Source organism: Phyllostomus discolor, chromosome 12 (genome assembly GCF_004126475.2).
Source record: "Phyllostomus discolor isolate MPI-MPIP mPhyDis1 chromosome 12, mPhyDis1.pri.v3, whole genome shotgun sequence".
In the NCBI taxonomy this organism is placed as follows: Eukaryota; Metazoa; Chordata; class Mammalia; order Chiroptera; family Phyllostomidae; genus Phyllostomus; species Phyllostomus discolor.
In genome coordinates, this window is record NC_040914.2 from 67573846 (window position 1) to 67588622 (window position 14777).

At 41.9% G+C, this 14777-nt stretch overlaps 1 protein-coding gene across 2 annotated transcripts in view; it reads right to left on the bottom strand.

Moving 5' to 3' along the window:
• The window catches only part of ADAMTS18 (ADAM metallopeptidase with thrombospondin type 1 motif 18), a 126108-nt gene that overhangs the window by 22316 nt on the left and 89015 nt on the right, over positions 1-14777 (bottom strand). For both annotated transcript variants that reach the window (XM_028501790.2, XM_036012243.1), the window contains 4 exons: positions 14251-14423; positions 10431-10561; positions 9503-9626; positions 8546-8790 (listed from right to left, as the gene is read on the bottom strand). In XM_028501790.2, the coding sequence (XP_028357591.1) occupies positions 8546-8790; positions 9503-9626; positions 10431-10561; positions 14251-14423 (673 nt within the window). The remainder of the gene's footprint in view (positions 1-8545; positions 8791-9502; positions 9627-10430; positions 10562-14250; positions 14424-14777) is intronic.

Here is a 14777-nt window from a genome sequence, read left to right on the forward strand (position 1 = left end):
AAAGTACTGCACGTGCACGATCTCATTTTAATTTGATAACATTATGAAGAAGGCACAGTGCTATTAATATCCCACACTATACATGAATAAGTCAACACACCGGATCCCAAAGCTAGTAAACAGAAGCACCGAACTCGAGTCTCTAACACTGCCTGGCTCCAAAACTCACCATCTTTTCACTCTCGTGACATTGCCTCCCCAGCTGTGAAACACAACGTCTAGGATTCTAACTTAAAATTCTAAAAACCATATCAACTATTGAGAAGATTTTTAAAAAGACTTTATTTATTTTTAGAGAGAAGGGAAAGGAAGGAGAAAGAGAGGGAGAGAAACATCAATGTGTGGTTGCCTCTCATGTGCCCCCTACTGGGGACCTGGCCTGCAACCCAGGCATGTGCCCTGACTGGGAATCGAACCAGCGACCCTTTGGTTAGCAGGCCAGTGCTCAATCCACTGAGCCACACCAGCCAGGGCAACTACTGAAAAAGATTTTATTACTAGGACTCAAGAGCATGCTCTATGACATTTACTGGGTTCAAACCCCGAATGTTGGATTTCTGGAACATGCTAATATGTGATTTAAGCTTCCATGACTTTTAATCTCCTAAATCCATTTTCCCCTGTGTTTATTTAGATGTGTTATTTAACCACTGTTTTAATAACTGAAACACGACACGCTTTATAGAATGGCCCTTCCTGAGAAGTCACGAATTACACCAAATGTGGCCTAAAGCTCCGGAAGGGGGTACACTTTTGTGGTGCGGATGCGTGTTTGTGTATGTTCCTGGATTTCTGGAAACCCTCGTGATGTGAAAAGAGAGTCAGTTGTCTTTGCTGCCTTCTTGTTGCTGCAAAGTTTGCAGAACATGAGCGGGTATCATCGCCACTATTATGTGGGAGCGAGTTGGATCTGACACAAGGCAGCGACACGGAGGCCCCGATGCGGGCGCGCAAACACATCTGTTAGGCAGCTTCAAAGGTGCAGCTGACACACTGAAACCCTGACTGCAGTTCTAATTCAACTCATCAACATTCCTCAGAGTTCAGTGAAGAGAAATAGTGTCCTCCCGCCCGTCAGAGAAGTATTTGCCGTGAATGTACTGAGGCCTACGCTTCTAATAGCAAATGGCACTCTCCAGACAAATGACGTGGCATCGCCGAAGCACCTCCGAATTGTCCCCTGGAGCCTGGGTTTTACATCATCTGTTCTGCATTAATCCTCCATTCGGCCTTGGCCTCTTCTGTGCCTAGTGTCTTCACTCAGTCCGTGCCGCTTGGCTAGTCTCCGCTCCCTCACACTGCGTTTATCTCGAAGCTCATCTTCACTCATTTCGGCTCCCTTCCCTGGGGGGAACTTGGGTAGCAGGGTCACAGGGAAGGAGCTAAATGACAAGGCGATGCCCCATCAGTGGGGCTCACACACTGTCATCTCGCTGATCTATGTGCCGTCCACCTGGTCCCCCGCCACTCCATCATCTCCTTTTGCCAAAGAGGGGAGGAAGTTGTTTATTATAGTAATTTTCTTTACATGTCTTTTTTCTGCCCTGAAACGGGCCTGTGGTTAACCTATTTCTCACGTACTGTCATTACAAAGGCTGCCATCCTTTTCGGCTTCGGGACTTCCCCTTGGTACACTACTAATTGAGAAGGGGGTTCAAAGAGTTAAACACCCCTTTGGCCACTTAAAAGAGAGGGGAAAAATCTTTAACATAAAGCTTTTATTTTTAAGACTTAAAAAAAAGGAATGTTGTAAAAACACAGGTGATCATATTTCAGTCTTAGAATAGCAACCTGTGTTATCATGTCATCTCGAGTCACCGTCCATCACACAGAGATGAAGTTACTTTATAATGAAACACTCACGATGGATTTCCTCACCTGCCCTCCAACGGCGTGACAGTTGGGGAGAGTGTGTGACTCATTTATTGTTTTGTGTGTGTGTGAGAGTGACAGAGAGAGAGAGAGAGAGAGAGAGAGAGAGAGAGAGAAACAGATGGAGAATGAGGGGGAGAGAGGAAGTGGAAGGAGAGAAAGAATGTGGGAGAAGAAGAACGGAACAGGTAGGAGACGGGTGGGGATGTAGGGAGGAGAGAGGGCGTCAGCTAGCAAAACAGCTCATCTTACATCATCCCTGAGTGGACACCTTAGTTGATCAAGAAAAAAGGAGAATGTAAGTGCTTTTAATTATCATTGTCAAGACTCCCTAAAATTACACATTCAACAGGCCTTTTGCATGATGCTTAAACAAAGAAGAGTCAGTGACCTTACATGACCTCCAACTAATCTCAAAATGGAAAGAATGAAGTTTCCAGCCCCACTCAAAAGACCAGCACAAATACGTAGACCTCAGATTAAATCATTATTTTGCAGTAAGGCATGGACACATTTAAACTCTAATCTTTGATTTTCACATTTCTGCCCCTTCAAGATGTAATTCCTTACTCAACACGCACACTAAGCGGGAGGTGTGGAAGTAACATAGATACGGTTTTCCTTGGTCTTCCCAAACCTGATACAATAAACAACGCAGTGGTGTATACCTGATATCCTAAAGACTACCGAACTATAAGCTGACTTTGAAACCTTTCAGACAACTGACAAGTGCACTAGTTCAATGACAAATTCCTTACATTTCATTCCGGGCTTATGCTGTGTGGAATAAATTGCATTAAAAATATGCAAAAATTATCTAGTTTATAATAACTGTATCTGCAGTGACCTCAGACTGTATATGATTGCCAAATCAATATTGTTTTGGTGCTGGCGTGTGCGTGCGCATGAGTAGTTTTTCCACAGGCAATGCAAAAATATAATACAGGGTCATGAAATTAGCTCCTTTTCTCCAGCTCATTTACATATATATGTATTTCAAAATAAGCAGTTGATTGATGGATTAAATAATGCCTAAAAATTTTAAGATGTAAGGCAATCATATAAATCCTTGATTATCCTTATGAGTTTCCCTTGGCCACCGATACTCAATTTGACATGCACCTCTTGCAAATGCTGACGCACATGAGCCAAGGTCCCGAGGACAATGGATGTTTGTAAGGGCGTGTGTTTTAAAATCGGGCGGGCACATGACTCAGTGATAAAAGAAAAGATCTGTTCTCCATTTAAACTGAGCTTCTCTATGAAGACATTCTGTAAAGCTTTGACATATAAAAATAACCAGAAGCAGAAGACTCTTTTATTTGGTGTCAGGCCACACACTTTCTTCTTGGGGATAACTGACAGCAGTCAATTATTCCCAGGGTTGCCTCACCCTGCCTTGTGCTAGAAAGTGATCTGAAAGAAGCAAAAGGATCTGGGAAACCCCCCACCCTGGGAGGGCAGCTTGAGTGAGTCTCCTGTGAACCAACTGGTCAGCAATTTCTTCTGTGTAAATTATTCACTCCGGGAGAGGCAAGCATTTTTGCAACCATATTGATTCCTCAAATGCAATTTAGGAGATCAAATTTCAGTACTTTAAATGCTATTCACTGTACTCAACTTTAAACTCTAGCCAGTTCTAAGACTAGTCCTAGAAGATGATGAAATCCAGTGGTTTTTTTAAGTGCATATTTTAGAAGTCTGGGCCTTTCAGAGAACTCCAGACTACAGCTGTGGTTGGGGCAGAAGAAAAAAAATGTGGAGGAAGAAGAGGCTGGCCTTGGGCCTGTCACTCCTGACTTTGGTCAGAGAAACTCTCCTCTCATTTAATTTATTTATTACCTGTATGTATGATTTTTCAATCTGGAAAGAAGATTTTGCTTTTTAAGTGTGTAAGTGAATTTTATCATTGGATGTCCTTCATCCAATAAATACAGGCAAACTTTAGTTCTCAAATGTCTTGGTTCTCAAACATTTTGGTTCTCGACAAAGTTGTTCATGGAAAAAAAAATATCCGTTGTCTAACAAAGCTTCTGGTGTCGATTCCCTACCTAACAGCCCTTTCATGCTGATACCGCTGTGATCAGTCACGTGTCTCCCAGGTGATTCAGTTATCGAACAAATCACTTCTCAAACAATCTTCTGGAACAAATTAAGTTCCAGAACTGAGGTTCCACTGTATTTTTTATTTTTTGAGCATCTATGATGTTCTAGGTCCTATGCCAGCCCTGGAAGCTGCCAAGATGAGTAAGTCTTCCTGCTAATGTAGGGTTTCAGGTGCAATTAAAGAGCTTAAAGACAGTGCTATGGGACCGAGTGCACTAGTTTGGGGAATGATTTCACAAATGAGAAAACTGGGATCCAGGAAGTTTAAGTGACTCGTGCAGAGTGGCACAGGTAGGGGCACACGTAGTGACCCATACTGCCAACTCTATATACAGATGCTCCCTGCTCCGACCTGTGCTGCTTCCAAAAAAATGAGATCCACACACCAAACCTCACTTTTTACACCCTTTAAACACTTGTGACATGATTTATGTCTTCACCACTGTGTATTCCCAAAGTCTAAAACGAGGGACCCAAAAAATGTTTAATTTTTTTCAGACATTGAGAGGAAGTAAGGAGAAGAAAATTACTTTGAAGGTAGTTACCTAAATCATTACACACCAACATGGTTGAAGATGGGAACTAGGTATAAGATACTGGGAAGACCTGATTAATATGCATAAATGAGATAAAAATAGGGACATCACGTTATCCTTCCAATGCCAGCATCGTGTGTTTTGGCAAACAGGCCGTTCTGCTGATTTTTACACTATAATAAGGACTTAGTGAACACGCAGATATTTTCAGTGGCCAAGCGAGAAAGTGCTTTTTTTCCACAGACGTATACTTTCTGCGGACAGAACAGCATTTTTTATTTTGGTAGTTTCCCACACTTTGATTTTCAGCATCCCACAGGATTGTAAAACACATTCAACATTTTTATATTGGAGTGAACATATTTTTGGCTCTAAAAGTATTCATTTTGGTTCAATTCATAGCTGTATGGAAAGACATATGAACTTGAACTTCCTTTAAAGAATATAGCCATGGATTACTTGGATACTGATATGTAATCTAGTTTTGGAAAAAATGTAATTTATTGCTAACTCTGATTTTAACTTTTTAAAAATCACTGTGTTATATCGATTTAGGAGAGGACTGAGTATATGCAAAAAACTGGCCTGGAACTTGATGTTCTCCTGAGAGGAATAAAGTATAATTTAAATATTAAAGTCATTAACCCCAATATTTCTAAAAGATAAAATAGACATAGTACAAGGTCCCTGCATTTGATTTTTCTAAGCTCCAAACATATTTTGCAAAATTTGAATGAAACCATAACTCCTTTAAAAATACAAGTAATTCACGTCCAATTAATCACACATTTCCCTCTAGATTGCTTTCAGACAGGGCACATTCCTAGGACATTAGTTTAAGCTTTCATTGATTCTATAAGTAGAATGAGCACATAAAGTGTGGCTTTGTAAAGCAACAGCTAAGCCAATGTGATGTTAGTCCATTGCAGTGAAACTATGATTTTGTATTAATAGAGATATTACAGCTCTTATTTCTATTCATATGGTAGTAAAATTATTTTTAAAAATATATTTTACATATCTGGTTGAACCTAGAGAAGATTTTTAAGATAATTTTATTTAGATCTACCCAATATGTTCCTCTTATATTTTAACTTTTTTTTCCTCAAGGTGCTGCCTGTATTTGCAAACAGAGTGATGGATGAACTTGCTCAACTTTAGAGAACTCCATCACCAACTGAGGTCATCCTTCTATTTCTCAAAAAGAGCTCCTAAACATCAGAACAAATTTTGGACCAAGTGACCAACCCAAAGATTTCATTGTAGTCAAGGCTAAATAAGACAGATGAGTAAGATACGGAGCTATGCTTCCATTATGCAAAGCACAAAGAAATTCTCAGCTTGAGGCTGGTACAACGTTCTGTGACAACGCGTCAATTATCTGGTGAATTTGATTAACACAGACAGTGCCAGGGGATACTTCAGGCCCTGAAGATGAAAGCAAGAAGGAACTCAGCTATTCTGCTTCGCACTTTCCATCAGTCTTGTCTTACTCTTTGTGTTTTTTCCTACAGAAGATATACATTTAATGGCAAACCTTAAATTACCAACAGCTCTGGCAACACCTACTGGAACGACTTTGTGTTTATGAACAAAACAAACAACAAAAAATGGCTGCTCGTCACAAAGGAGTAAAATGCACATTTCTCACGAGGAATGATTTGCGCACGGCTCTCACTGCCCACGGCGGAGACTGTGAGTGGCGCCTCACTGCACCTCCTGAGCCACATTATTTTTCAGCCACAAAACGTGTTGCACGTACATTTGCTTAGAAATGGATCAGAGTCCTCTTGGCAAAGCTAATGAAGCTGTGTTTCCCTAAAACATACACCTTGCAAGCTAAATATACCTCCCTAAAGAAAACAGACCTTTTCTAAAGAAAAGAAAAAGATGTTTGTGTCTTAGACACCGGGTAGAAAAAAAATAGAACAAACATACATATCTAAAATTAAGGTTTGAAGAAAAAAAAAAAGTCCAGGAATCCTTAAGCAGAGAGTTTGATTCCTGTGTCTTAGGCTTAATGAAAGTATAATTTCAGGGGCTGGATTCCTGGTTGAGTTACACTCACCCTAACCTTAGTCCAGTTTGATCTGGGGCTCCTGTGCTCACCCATTGGAAGACCTGAGAGGGGTGGAAGAGGATTTTGTAATGATGGCTTCTCTCAGAGTTAGTGTTGTGAAATCTTTGAGGGATCTTCTGTCTGTGTGGGAGAGGGAATAGGATGTAGTACCTCAAGTTCATAAGATACTGGGAAGTTGACTCGTGGTCAAGATCGAGGGCTTAGCCCTGGCTGGCATGACTCAGCTGGTTGAAGCGTCATCCTATAACCAAAAGGCTGCAGGTTCGATTCCCACTCAGGGCACATACCTAGGTTGCAGGTCCCATCTCCCGTCAGGGCACTTACAGAAGGCAACTAATCAATGTTTCTCTCTCACATCATTTTTTTCCTCTCTCTCTCCCTTCCTCTCTCTCTAAAAGTGATGGAAAAATGTCCTTGGATGAGGATTTAAAAAAAAAGAGCTCTAGTGCCTAAGTTGCAAACTCAAATACTGTACCTGCTAGGGTCTGAAGTTCTGTTTTCTTAAAAAAAGTCAAAAATCTCTATTTTTAAATATAAGAAATCACCTTATATTAAAGCATTGATCTGTTTTACTTTAATATGCAGATCTGGGAGCTTGGTCTGGCTTGTGGTCAGCAGTTTGCTAGCCATAGTCTGAAGTTTAGATGAAAAAAAAAACGTGTGATATTCTCGGAAGGCAACACAACGCTCATGGTTACAAACATTATGTGCCAAGTACTCTGTAAGCACTCAACTTACCTCTGATTATCCTCACAATAGCCCTAATGGTTACCTAGTAATCTGCCTATTTCACAATTGTGGGCATTCAGTGGCACAGGGTAAGAAACTTGCCCAAGTTTAGAGCTAGCTAAGAGTCCGTATGCTTGACCAGACTACATGTACAATATCTGACTTAGAATCCAAAGTTACAGGTGGTCATTTTTTTAACTGTCTTCTACTCATTTTCCTTAGTAAATGTTTAAGGCTAATGCCTTTAATAATAATAAAAATATTAATAATAACAGTAATAATAGTTATTGTTATTGAATTAAGCTAACGTTTCCTTGAGTTGAGAAGAGCAGTAGGCCCGGACCGAGCGTAGATAGCAAACTCCGAGGTGGAGACATTGGGCCACAGTTCAGCGCTGCGTTTCCTCAGCTGTGTGAGTTGTGTGAGGCAAATCTTTTAAGCTCTCGTCACACTTCAGTGCTTATTTTTCTGGCAAGTGAGTGAGGCAGGTTTTCTATCCCAATTTTGTGGGTGAGAAACTGAAGCTCAAAACAACTCATACAAGTGCCGGGTTCTGTAGGTCCTCAGTGGGGGGAGCCAGTGTGACCCCCACACAGCCTGAAGCTAATCCCTGGCCTCTGAAAACGAGCAACCAGCCCCACCCTACACACTAAACATCAGGAGGACCAAAGAAAATGCACATGGTAAGAGCCTGCAAAGTCACGGGCACATATGTTGGCTGTTTCTGTGATCATTATTACCTGCTAATTATATTCCTTTTCTTACCTGTAAGAAAGCGGTGACCTACACGAGAAAGGTGGTTTGCTGTAATGAAAACTTTCTTGGCACTCAGGCAAGTGCTACTATATCATTCCACCTCCCGAGTCAGTCAGCCTAGGTGGCGAATTGCTAGAGTGGACTATCCAAATGGCGGACACGGACAAACTAGAACAATATAAAAAGTATTCCTAATCTAGCTCCACCTGAGCATTCAGGACAGCCAAGCGTCATGGTGGAAGGTTGGCAAGTAAACGTGCAAATCACACATTCTCTTGGAGACCCATTGGATTCTTGCCCTTTCCCCCAAGTGGAGTTGCTCTCTTTTCCCCTTCGCACTCGGAATTGTAGCCTGTGAGGAAACACGAACTCCAAGGATCGGAGCTCTCTAATCGAGCTCAAATTGGGATCATCATCACAAACTGAGCAAGAGGCACTGAGAACTGAGTGAACAGAAGGAGCTTACTTCAAAGACCAGCGTCTCATTAGTGGGTCCCGGTGCGTACAGACGTTCGGGGCGGTTAAAGGCGCGCTGGTACTCAAACACGGTCCCCGCGAAGAGGAACTCCCCAGGCCAGTCGATGCTCCAGCCCCCTGTTAGGTAGTACTTTCGATGGAGGCTTCGGACCGCGAGGTAACTGGAGGATGTCTGCAGTTCCTGGACTTCGATGCTCCGGGCGCCCGCCGGGATGGTGACTACTGGATAGTACTCTGGATGGAAATGAGAGGACATTGCTGTTTTCCAGCCAAGGCGGCTAGAAGTGCTCAGAGACAGCTGTAGTGGTTGTTTGCATAGAGTGAGGTTTTTGAATCATTAACTGACATTCCTTTCTACTCTTATGAAGTGAAAATGATCAATTATTTCCTTTCCCAGAGGGTAGGAACACCAGAGAAATCCATGTCGCTTTCCCAAGCAGTTGTGTGGGGACAGAGGCTACATGTGAAGGCCAGGAAAATCAAGAATGCTTGTTCTTTTTCATCTATTTACAGGAAAATCATAGCCATGTATTCTCACAGTGATATCTGAAAACCAGAGCTCAAAGTTTCATCTTCTTCAAGATGTTTAGATAATTGCTTCAGATATCCATCTAACACTGTGAGGGTGTATTATCTAAGTTCCATAATAAGTTCTTTGTTTAACAAACAAATGTGGGGTGTGTGCCAGCCTGGATAGCATATTAAAACTGCCTAGTAGGAGGACATGTGTGCAACACATCTGTGAGATGTGTGTACTGACAGAACTCTTCATCTTAAAAAACCCACCTCTCCTCCCTTGCTCTTGTGCCAAGTGCCGAAAGCCATCCTTTTCCATGAGCCAGGTGAGCCAGGTAAAGGCTTGACCACCTTTAGCCTCACCTGAACTTGTTCAGTAGCAAAGGGTGTGTCCCACCGGCAGTAGCAATGAAATAGCAGCATCTCTTACCGTTTGCTTTGTGCTGGTTGAGGTACAGGCCTTTATAAAACTTGCAAGTTGAATTATCACCTTTGCAAACGCCACAGGCATCAGAAACTGCTTTAGAGCCAAGTTCATGATCGCATCCCACTGGCTGTGACAAAGGCCAAAAAAGCAAGAAAAATCAAAAGTCAGAGAAGCCAGTGGCTAAGAATAACCGAGAGGTCCATGGTTTTCTGTACTTATAGAACACTAGGAAGGAGGCTCAGCTTTATGGTTAAAAGCACAGTGTCAACTTCAGCTGACTCAGGGTTCAAATCCTTCCTCTGCTATTACTAGGTGCATGTCTAGGCAGTTATGTAACTTGTCTAGGCTTAGACTCTTCATCCATAAAACTGGAATAAAAAGTCTCTCTTGCTAACAATGGCAGGTGAGCTTATTTGGGTCAGCTCCACCGCTGAAACATAAAATGCTGGACAACACACACACACACACACACCCTCACTGAAGAGATCAAAGATCTCACAATCAAATTAAAAAAAAAAGTGGGTACCCAAATAGAAAAGAAAACTAACAGAAATAAAGAGTAGTACTCTTTCATACACATTTTCGAGGCTCTAATCATGTAGTGAATGTACTTAGTGAGTATACAATAAAAGTTTCTGCTATTATATACATTCTCATGTAATTTTTACAACTACTATGCAAAGTAGGCTATATTAGGATCTCCGTTCTATTACACAAAGATGGAGCAAAAAGGAAACTAAAAAATCATACTGGCCAGTAAGTGGGCAACCTGGAGATAGTGCTCACATCCAGTTTGAAGATGTTGCCCTTTAACCCCAGGCCACCTGCTTTTCTGCAGACAGAATCTCTTGCCACACTTCTCACATTTGCATTTGATACAAGGAAACAACAAAACATGCTCAGACATCCCAAAGCAGAAAGGTTCTCTTACTTCACAAATCCCATCAATACAAACATCATTTTTGTTTGGGGAGCAAGGAGTTCCGTCTTTCACCTTGCTGGACATTGCGAAAAAAAATTCAAAGTTCTCAGCCTTGCAGTACAGTCGACATCGGTCTTCCTCTAGAAGCAAAGAGAGCAAGACAGGGCATGGTCAAGAGGAACCACAGGAAAATGACCTGCCCTCCCGAAGGGTGGATTAAATTTATTTAGCATGCCAGCAGGGTCCAAATGGAAAGTGTTATTTACAGATTTGTGTGTGTGGCATGTTTGTGCATGCGTGCTTAGGTACGTGGCTTTTAAAAATAGGAGTGCCATTTAGTAATCCATATGAAGCTGCTTCAACATTAATATATAAGAATTTAATTTTTCCTTAATAACAGCCACGATGCACACGTGGGTTGTATAGTTACTCTCCCTGGACAGTAAATATCTGAATCTTCATAGGCACTATGGTCTGCCATTGCCAACATGTAAGTGAAGGGGTGTTTAAAGTTCCAATAAAACTATATATTTATATTTACGTTTTAAATTTTATTTTTCAATTACAGTTGACATTCAATATTGTTTTATAATAGTTTCAGGGGTTCTGAATCGTGACTAGACAATTATAGAATTTACAAAGTAATCCCACGATTTTTCAGGTACCCACCTGGCCTCATACACAGTTGTCACAATAATATCTACTGCATTCCCTCTGCCGACTCTCCACTCCCGTGTCTGCTTTGTACCTACCTGCTAGTGTGCGCTTCTTATTTCCTTCCCCCTTTTCACCCAGCTCCCAACCCCTTCCTCTCTAGCAATTAGTTTGTTCTCTGTATCTGTGAGTGTTTCTGTGTTGTTTGTTCATCCACTTTTTTTCTTTAGACTCCACATAGAAGTGAAATCACATGGTATCTGTCCTTCTCCAGTAAAACTTTGTTTTTTAAAAAAGCAGGTCAGATTTGGCCCAAAGGCCATCGTTTGCTGACCAGTGATTTAGGATGTGGCTTACTACAGATATTTATTCAATCAGTTAAGAGAAAAAAAACTAGGCATTTTGGAATAAAGGCATATAGTCAATAATGTTCATAAAACATACAGAGAAGAATCATATCATGAAAAGTAAGAAGCAGCAAATAAACTGAACCTAAAGGCTAAAACAATGAACTTTTATTGACCATTACGTTTCTGGTACCACAGGCACAGAGAAAACAGTACTATGCTTCTAGAGCTCTTGTTATCAGAAGGCCGTTATTATGCTAGATTCTCAAATACGACGAGCTCTCCCAGGCCAGCAACTCCAGACGGCAGCTCTCACGAGACCTGAAGTGGGCAATGTCGTGATGTGCCCAAGCAGTCTTACAACAAATGTGCAAACAGTTTACAAACAGTTGTGCTTCACAAAACCTCTCAATAAAGGACAATGCCAACAATGAGAAAAAAGGTCAATTATTGTGTCCCAAATATGCAAATGTGTAGATGAATTACTTTTTTTTCTCCCACCTAGGGTTTTTTTTTAAATAGCAGCTTTATTTAACACCTGCTAAATTTTGCATATGAGATTAGGGAGCTGGAAGTAACCAGTTCTAGAAAATTCCATTTTTCCAGCACAGGTTCCTGGGCAAGTTATGAATTAGTCCATGGGAGACACAGAAGAAAAAAGCTCACTACTGTCAGATAAAGACAATCTATGGATATGAATAAGGACAAAAATGATCTACAAACAACCCATCCCTTGTGTTTCCCAAACTGCATGGAAGTCACAAGCGCTTCAATCGTGGTCAGTCTTTTCTGATTGTAAGTAAGTGTCAGGAGGAGGAGAGGGAGGGACAAGAAGGCCTTCCCTTTCCTGCCTCCCCACTGGGCTCAGAGACCCCACGGCTGTGGGCTGTTTGACCCCGTGCAGTCTGCTCCGTGCGGGGCAGGGAGTCGGCCATGCAGCCCGTGCTCAGTGAACATCTGCTGAGTGAAGGAATGAAATGGCATGCTCCTTGCTTAGTAAAAACTCCAGTAAAATTGGTGAAGGAATTTTGAAACCAAAAAACATCTTACACATTATAAAATTCACATGTATTCAAGACGGGGCCTGTTGAAAGGATGATCAGAGTCTATTAACAGATTCCATAAACACTGTATTTGAGTGAAAGATGTGGGAAAGGCCAGCGAATATCCAAGAAGACAAAGCAAGGAGCAGAAGGGGGAAATGAAGGGGAGGATAACAGAGTCTCGGAGAAAGAACTGTGGATAAGAAATGTGGAATTATGGGAGAGTACAACGAAGAGCAAATAAGTCTTCAAATGTCAGACCTGAAAGCAACTGTAGCTATTCTACTGAATTGTCCACTGGGACCTGCTGGATAGTATCCTTCCTAGATAACCACACAGTTTGTGATCAAATGCCGCTAATGATGGAGAGCTCACAGCTTGTAAAGGGGCACGCTTCCACTATGGGCAGCTGACATCTGTCTGTTCATTCAGCGCAAGTTATAAAAATTCCTGTAGAACCTAGGTTCTTGTGGGGGTAAAGGTAACAAATAAATGACAGTATAATATAAATTTATGCACTAGTAAGAGTTTTGAAGAAGAAAGCAGATTAAGCAGTTTGAAGACTGATACGAATGAAGGGTATTTTGGACAGGCTAGCAACTAGAATCTCTCTGAGGAGGTGATGCGGCTAGACAGGTCTTAGTCCTTGAATGAATTCTATTTGCTGAAGCAATTTCAAAGAAATCTAAATTCCCTTCTAGTCAATAAAACTCTGAATTTTTAAGGTAACTAGTGTCTTTTCTACAGGAAATATCTGCACAGGTTCCTCATTGCTTCCTCCTAAGACAGGGATTTCAGAACTTTCGTGTCTATTGTTATCTGTTTCAGGCACTCGTGACCCAGACACAGACCAGTGCTTTGCAATGGGCTGGACTGGCGCTGAGTGGAGTCACGCTACCATCTTTGATTTGGAGGTGCTCCTTGTTATAACGGTGTTTCTAATCGCATTGGCTGCTCCATGGTAATGGATAATCTAGGCTCCTTTTGGACTTTTGCACCAGAACAGCCTGCAGTCTCCTCCCCCATGAGTTGTCATTACATTTAGTCTCTCTCTACTTCACATGCATGCGGTTGGGATTCCCACGTTTCCCCTTCCCAGGGGGCGTGGATGAGTTCCCGTAAAGCCAGTGAATGGAAACAACGGGAGGAAACAAATGGGAGTGGGCGGCGGTTTGCACTACACAGGTAACAGGAAGCACGCTCAATTTGTATGTTAGAACTGAAATAAATGTCTTGATGCTTGACCAAAAACAAATGAATATAAAAGCAAAATACGGGTCATTACTTTAAGCTATAATAAGTACTGAGAACCTAGTATGAGACTTCTTTTATTCATGGGGGGCGGGGGGCGTACACTCAGCAAACAAGGCCTTCCCGTGCTTGTAACCATCTAACATGTCAGTTACTGAGAGTGGGGTCTCTGTGGGGCATATACGGTTTCATGAGTTTTTGGTCTGGATAATTCATACCAATTTCAATTAACATCCCTGGGAGGCTTAATTGCTGAAATGTCAAAGGTAAGTTTACAAATGTAAGTGCATTCCAAACACATGAATACTGTGGCTTACAGATGTGGGAGACAAGGGGTGTCTGATGAAAAATTAAGTGTGGAAAAATAAACAAAACCTATGCAACTGAATTAAACTATGGACCAGGACAGATCTGGGGAACAACGGATAAAAATGGAAACTCCGTCACATCGGCAGCCGTTTCTTCTGGGTTGTGCGTTCACGTTGCTGTCCGCACGGAGACATGTGGATCTGAGGGGCATAGAGACCGAGTTACCTTCCACTTTCGTGTAGGGCTTCCACTGGTAGAACCATCCACGGAAAGGTTTGCTGTTGTATTCTGCACACTGCTGGGCTCGAAAATCCAAGCTGTTTTCATGACAAGGGTTAATATTGCACAACTGATAAATTCGGCTAGAACCCGGACAGAACTTGCCACCGTATTGAGGCCTGAAAAATAAAATGAAAGAACTTATTAAAGTTAGCCATCAAAGAGCTCGCTACAGTCTCAAAGAGTACTATACGGAGGGACAAGCCAGGTGAGTGTCGTCCCAACGCATACGGTCCACGATGACAGTGGAAGTGTGTAGCATACAACCTATCACATCCCTTCTTGTAGCCACAGCAGACATAAGCAATCAATCAGAGGCTTTTGGGAGGGCGCAGAGCCTGACGTGTCCTCAAAATCCCTCTCGGCATAGCCCTCAGGTAGCCACTACTGCAGCTCATCAATTGGAATTGGCAGGTTAGAGCAAACTTATTTGGCATCTCTGATCCCGTTTCCACATCTGGCAATTTCCTTAA